Source organism: Carassius gibelio, chromosome A6 (genome assembly GCF_023724105.1).
Source record: "Carassius gibelio isolate Cgi1373 ecotype wild population from Czech Republic chromosome A6, carGib1.2-hapl.c, whole genome shotgun sequence".
NCBI classification, from domain to species: Eukaryota; Metazoa; Chordata; class Actinopteri; order Cypriniformes; family Cyprinidae; genus Carassius; species Carassius gibelio.
The window spans coordinates 29,349,134-29,356,604 of record NC_068376.1 but is presented as its reverse complement, the minus strand read 5'-3'; the positions used below and the strand labels follow the sequence as shown (position 1 = coordinate 29,356,604).

At 34.7% G+C, this 7,471-nt stretch overlaps 1 protein-coding gene across 1 annotated transcript; it reads left to right on the top strand.

The window, feature by feature from the left end:
• Positions 1 to 1,117: 1,117 nt before the first annotated feature.
• Positions 1,118 to 3,294, top strand: LOC128016015 (troponin I, slow skeletal muscle-like). The gene is made up of 5 exons (XM_052600320.1): positions 1,118 to 1,276; positions 1,381 to 1,512; positions 1,643 to 1,732; positions 2,816 to 2,992; positions 3,077 to 3,294. Exons 1-5 carry the CDS (start codon positions 1,268 to 1,270, stop codon positions 3,167 to 3,169), a joined length of 501 nt encoding a protein of 166 aa, XP_052456280.1. The 5' UTR covers positions 1,118 to 1,267; the 3' UTR covers positions 3,170 to 3,294.
• The last annotated feature ends 4,177 nt before the right edge of the window (positions 3,295 to 7,471 follow it).

Here is a 7,471-nt window from a genome sequence, read left to right as displayed (position 1 = left end):
ATCAATCAGTTAGGGTCCGTTCATTTATTTGAGTGACACATAATCAGCATAACAGGAATGATTTCATGTGAGAGTACCGCTGTTAGAGTAAACAGAGGTATAATGACATCTGATTAGCACGTCTGAGTCTGGACAAGCTTGAAGATCCTCCCAATGGTCCTGCCCTTCAGAATCAAATGCCTTTATTTTTATCTCCCAGGTTGAAACGCCATTGTAAAGATGCCCGAGTGAGTATATTGTGTCTCTGCTTTCTGTTGTTCGTCATCCTAGATATCTTAAAGCTTTCTTGACAAATGTGCTCCATTCTTGGATTTACCGGCTGTGTTGTCTTAACTCAAGGCCTCATTGTAAGCTGATTAGGAGTGTGTGAATACAGTGGAGTCCAAAAGTCTGAGACAGAAAATTATTAAAAAATAAAAATAACAAATTCTACACTATTTCTGGGTCACTTTTTGATAATCAAATTAATAATGCATTAATAATTAATTACCGCAGTTTTTCAATTTATGCAGAATAACCTGAATAATCAGGTTTTGATCATGTCATCTTAAATAATTGAATAATTAATTGATTTAAATAATTAAAAAGAGGGAGATAAACTGAAATAAAATAAATAAATGGTGCAGGATTTCCAGTTTTCATCAGAAATTGCTAGTCAATTTCACAAATAATATAAAGACAATAAAAACGACAAAGTCACACAGAGAATTTAACACATTCTAATAATAAAAAAAAACTTACTTAAATTATTAAGACAAATAATAACTAATAAATGGTCAGTAACACACTTGAAGTAAAACATGAAGTTTTGAAGTAGAAATAATGAAGTAGTCTTGTAAAACATGCACTAATAATCTGTTTCATTTATAACTTTGAAAAATTATTTACAATATGTATTAAATTAAGGCGTGCTAAATAGAAGCATTTTCTCTTGTGGTCTCAGACTTTTGGGCATCACTGTATGCCTTAACAATAAAAGCTATGTTGTTAATAAGAATTATGATATTTTACGATCTAATCAAGTGTTTTTATTCTTTTGCAGGCAAGAGGTGAGAGTTAAAAGCCATCGTTGAATGGCACTTTTTCAATACATCATGATCAAGCTAATCTATCAGAAAACTAACCTGCTGTAACAATAACAAATGATATTGGGACATGAGGATGATAGTATATGATTCATATATAATGTTTGCTTTATGTAACCACTAACCAGTGCTTATTTCAAATTTGACAGAAAAAGTCCAAGATCACTGCATCTCGCAAGCTGATGCTTAAGGTACAGCTGCATTGCACTAAAGTACATTCAAATGCTTATTATACTGATTAGATCTTGAAGTGTGTGTGTGTGTGTGTGTGTGTGTGTGTGTGTGTGTCTGTCAGAGTCTGATGGTCGCTAAAGCAAAGGATGAGTTAGAGCAGGAGCTGGCAGATAAAGAGGCAGAGAAGGACAGATATCTGGCTGAGAACGCTCCTCTGCCACAGACGAGGAGCATGTCTTTAGCTGAGCTTCAGGTACGTCTACATATAAAACACTATCATATGACTGTATAATGTATTAGCATCTGACACTATCGTACGTTTACGAAATGCACTTTCAAAACAGCAGGGGGCCTGTAAACACTGTATTTATTCTCTCTATCAGGAGCTGTGCCAGGAACTACATGCTAAAATCGATGTGGTGGACGTGGAGCGGTACGATATCGAGGCTAAAGTGTTTCACAACACAAGAGAAGTAAAGAAACTGAAATAATACGTTTTTCAGTATTACTTTGTCAGTCCTCCGGATAAGCGGAAGATGATGGACTTTGTCAGTCCATATTAAAAGCAAAAACACTGTCTGATATATTTACTGAACCAATAGCCTGAACCGACCTTGTGGATGTATTTTTCCTATTCATTTTCTTTGTAGCATTAAACAAATAAAAAAATAAAATTCAAACGTTCCAAGATGAATCACAACAATAAACAACAACAACTGGATATTAGGCCTATTTAAAACTGAAGAAAATAACTAAACAAAAACAACATAAGTGCCAAAAAATATTCATTCAAGCATTGCAAATGCCTTTACTGGCTATAAAAAAAATTAATATACATTATACGTTTATTGCTTAAAGTTGCAGTAGGTAACTTTTGTAAAAATATATTTTTTACATATTTATTAAACCTGTCATTATGTCCTGACAGTAGAATATGAGACAGATAATCTGTGAAAAAAATCAAGCTCCTCTGGCTCCTCCCAGTGTCCTATTGCCATTTGCAGAAATACATCGCTCCCGGTAAGAAACAACCAATCAGAGCTGCGGTCCGTAACTTTGTTTGTGTTCAAAATGTAGAAAAATGTATATAATAAGCGAGTACACCATGAATCCATTTTACAAACCGTGTTTTTGGCTTGTCCTGAATCACTAGGGTGCACCTATAATAAGGGTTTATATTCGGACTATTTTAGATTGCTTCTGGGGTACCGCGGCGGAGTAACCCAGTACCTTTGTGATTCTTCATAGACATAAACAGAGAGAAGTAGTTCCGGCTACGATGTTCTTCCGCAAGACGCAAGCAGTTCTGTTTATTAACCGCTAGAGCGTCAAAAGTTACCTACCGCAGCTTTAATATATAACCATACACAAGTGATTATGTTTTAGGGTGTAGAAATCCCTCTTGGTTAATTTGATGCATAATATAACACAGCAGTCACAACTATATCAATTTCTCAAAAAAGAAATATGATTGTGGTAGTGTGTGATGTAATATATTCATGCAGGAACCAAACTGTTCGACAGAAACTGAAAACTTGTAAACGAACCTGTTGCAGATCAAGGATCTGAACATCAAAGTCCTGGACCTGAGAGGCAAATTTAAGCGACCCAGCCTGAGGAGAGTCCGAGTCTCCGCTGACGCCATTCTGTGCTCTCTGCTGGGCTCCAAACACAAGGTGTCCATGGACCTGAGAGCAAACCTCAAGTCCGTCAAGAAGGAAGACACAGAGAAGGTGTGCATCTGGACTGAAATGAACCAGCGTTATTCAGATCTGCATTATTACACTTCTCTTCTGTGTTTGTGTGTCTCTTTGTAGGAAAAGACAGCGGAGGTCAGTGACTGGAGGAAAAATGTGGAGGCCATGTCTGGAATGGAAGGAAGAAAGAAAATGTTTAATGCAGCACAGTAAACAAGAGAACGCAGTCAACGTCTACTGTAAATAAATATCATGATTTGTCATTTTAATGTAAATGTTTGTAATAGACAAATGTTTGGTAAGGAATATAGCTGAGGAGAAAGTGACTAATAAAACTGGATAATAAACTGGAAATTCAGTTCCTGATAAAAAGAAAAGAAAAAAGGAAGTGATTCATACTCATACGTGCACACGGTGTGTCTACATTGGAAAAGCGGATGTGCTGATAAAGCCAGAGTGACTGTATCACTGGTTTGGCTGCATATTTCTCAGTTTATCAGTTACGATAAAAGCTGATGTCATTGCATTACAGCCACATGAACAGAGGATTGTATTTTATCAGCAGTGTTGGGAAGGTTATTTTGGAAACGTATTAGTTTACAGATAACAAATGATACTGTCTAAAATGTAATTCACAGTGTAACTATTTCATTTAAATTAATGTAACTGATTCCTTTTCTAAATGTTCTGTTGTTTTCAACTGTTAATTATGTTCAAGCATGAAAAGCAGGCAGGGTTAACTTTACAGTAGGACTCAACACTGATTACTGTCTGACTTTCAAAACCCTTCATTAAGATTATAATAACTTTAAAGCAAATCCAACGCAAAATCAGACTTGGTTTGAGATCATCCTGAGGTCAAATACAGATTTAACATCATAAAAATAAATAATTTAATAGCTATGATTCTGTTTTTGAAATCAAATCTTTGTTAGTTACTCCCCAACACTCTTAAAAGAGTCTGATTTGATCTTGTATAAAACCAAGAAACTGATGCTCCTACACTTACCAGCTGATAGAGGGCAGTGTTTACCAGCTAGAACTTTAGAAGAAATTGTATTCAAATAAATGATTTAAACTTATTTACTTATACACTATGATCTATATTGATCTAAATTAATTTCATAGCTTTCCTGTTGCTCAACAACAAGGTCATAGGTTTGATTCCCAGATAAATCAAGAACTAATACAATTTACTCGGGTAACTTGAACACAATGTAAGTTTCTTTGGACAATGCATACAGTGGGGCTCGAACGTTTGGGCAGAATCTGTAGAAAATATGAGTAATTGCAGAATCTGTGAAAATATGAGTAATTTTCAAAAAATAAGAGAGATCATAAATGCATGTTATTTTTTATTTAGTACTGTCCTGAGTAAGATATTGTACATAAAAGATATTAACATTTAGTACACAAGACAAAAAAAAAAAATGTTGAAATTATTAAAATAACCCCCTCAAAAGTTTGTGAACCCTTGGTTCTTAGTACTGTGTTCTGGTACCTGATGATCCTCGACTGTCTTTCTGTTTTGTGATGGTTGTGCATGAGTCCCTTGTTTGTTCTGAACAGTTAAACTGAGCAGCGTTCTTCAGAAAAATCTTTAAGGTCCTGCAGATTCTTCAGTTTTCCAGCATCTTTGCATATTGAACCCTTTCCAGCAGTGACTTTATGATTTTGAGATACATCTTATCATACTGAGGACATTTGAGGGACTCAAACACAACTATTAAAAAAGATTCAAACATTCACTGATGCTCCAGAAGGAAACAAGATGCATTAAGAGCTGGGGGGTGAAAACTTTTGGAATTTGAAGATCAAGGTAAATTGTACTTAATTTGTGTACCGGGAAACATACAAGTATCTTCTGTTGCTTACGAAGGGCAGAACTAAATGGAAAAACATTTCAAAAGTTTTCACCCCCCAGCTCTTAATGCATCTTGTTTCCTTCTGGAGCATCAGTGAACATTTGAACCTTTTTTAATAGTTGTGTTTGAGTCCCTTAAATCTCCTCAGTCTGAAAAGATGCATGTCAAAATCATAAAGTCACTGCTGGAAAGGGTTCAATATGCAAAGATGCTGGAAAACTGAAGAATCTGCAGGACCTTAAAGATTTTTCTGAAGAACGCTGCTCAGTTTAACTGTTCAGAACAAACAAGGGACTCATGCACAACCATCACAAAACAGAAAGACAGTCGAGGATCATCAGGTAACAGAACACAGTACTAAGAACCAAGGGTTCACAAACTTTTGAGTGGGGTTATTTTAATAATTTCAGCATTTTTTTTGTCTTGTGGACTAAATGTTAATATCTTTTATGAACAATATCTTACTCAGGACAGTACTAAATAAAAAGTAACATTTAGTATTTTGTATGATCTCTCTTATTTTTGGAAAATTACTCATATTTTCACAGATTTTGCAAGGGGTGCCCAAACTTTCGAGCCCCACTGTACGTACACAGCAATGGTTATTAGCATTGACTATCATGGAACTTGGTTCAAAGAACCACTGAAGAGCCTTTATTAGGCATGCATTGAAAATAAATCATTGACATTGAAAGCTTTTTAATAATGTCATACTTGAAATTGAAAAAGTGCATAAAAATCAAGTCCAAAGCCATTCATCCAAAACATGCCCAAACAGCTATAGCAGACAAACAAAACCAGTTACTAAAGTCAAACACTGCTCACTAAATGTCCATGATGTGCACACAGTGCTCAAAAAAGATTGACCAACTCTCAGCCCTGTGTTTTTGTGATATTGGGTCAATCCTGGTCACATGACTCACCTCTGAAATATGAAAGATCTGCCTTTATGTCCCTCACATTACCTCTGTATTCAGTAGAACATAATGAAGTTTTGATCTAGTGCTGGATTAACCATCTGAATAGTGTTTCCAAACCAGTACAGTTGTGCGTTCATTGTGCTGAGTTTTATCATTCATCTTTCTTTTATCAAGCCACTTAGCAAATAAAATGATTTAAGAGCAGGTTTAAAGAGTGTTTCTTCTCGAATGTGAGAACAAATAAGAACAGGAAGTCAGTTTCTTTATCACTTTTGATAATATACTGTCTGTTCTTAGGAGTAGCAATTTTATTGGATTTTTAGATTGTATTGAATTGATAAGATATAGTTTATACTAGAATACTAATATGTTATAACAGTACGTATATCACATCATCCATATATAAGGTCCTTCAGTATTACCAGCAGGTTTCACGTTGGCTCAATAGCTAATGACCCTCCTCCATCCCCAGCTCCTCCTCTCGTCCAGTCAGGATTCTGCCTTCTGCATGTGTTATTTGTGATAATTTTGTAGCCCATATGATATGGTAATAATAATATGTATAAACACACACACACACACACACACACACACACACACATATATATATATATATATATATATTGTATTGATACTGGCAGCTTAAATCAAGTTGCCACAGTTCGTTATTTTCCTTAAAATATTATCATGTTAGATACAGTTTAGTTGTTTATTTAACTAATTCTATAATTTAATAGCAACAAATAAAAACAAGAAACACAAACAAATAAATAACATTAAAAAAATAAGTAAAAATAAATAAAACAACCCTAAAATAATAATAATAATAATAATAATAATAATAATAATAATAATAATAATAATAATAATAATAATAATAATAATAATAATAAATGTGCAATAATTAATAATCATTAACTGATGGACTGGAATGCTGTGGATTACTTATGGATTATTATAATATTTTTTTCAGCTGTCTGAACTCTCATTCTGACGGCACCCATTCACTGCAGAGCATCCATTGGTGAGCAAGTATAATAATGCTACATTTCTCCAAATCTGTTCTGTTGAAGAAACAAACTCTACATCTATCAATCTACATCTTTGCTGGCCTGAGAGCAAATATTCAGCAATTTGTATTTTATTTTTATGTTTGGGTGAACTATTCCTTTAATTTACCAGAAGCTAAATATCATATCACCTAAGTCACTGTGTTATTATATATAGAATTATCACTCCAGAACAGTTAGAGCTCTAAGATCATCATAAGAGCACACAGTTGTCAGCCGATCTATTAATAGACACGATGCACAGACAAAGAGAATGTGTGTATTGTTTTAATATGTGCTGATATGTGCATGTATGTGGCGTGTCCGTCCAGCCCACCCTCTATCATCACAAATCATTTCATATACAGTATAGTCATGTGATCTTGCAACAATTTATATATCATTGGGGTTCAGCTTCAAGAGCAAACAGCCTCTGGTAACAAACCGGTGAGTAACCTCATCCTGACCTACAGACAGGTAAGAGCAATATCTGCACGTCTCCACCAAAAGCATGATAGACTGATCGTTTAATATGTTGTCTTGACTCGTATAGGCATTTTAAGAGCTGACAAAATCTTCTGTAATCGGTATATGAAACAGGTCTTAATCTAAGCATGTCAAACAGAGAGGACGTTGAGCATGAGTAAGTGTCTTTATGATTCATTTAAGAGCATTTATATT

Bases quoted from the DNA above. Each gene is read 5' to 3' on its own strand.
- LOC128016015 (XM_052600320.1), top strand. The intron at 1,513-1,642 runs GTACGTCTACAT...TCTCTCTATCAG, and splicing joins TGTCTTTAGCTGAGCTTCAG to GAGCTGTGCCAGGAACTACA. The intron at 2,993-3,076 runs GTGTGCATCTGG...GTCTCTTTGTAG, and splicing joins AGAAGGAAGACACAGAGAAG to GAAAAGACAGCGGAGGTCAG.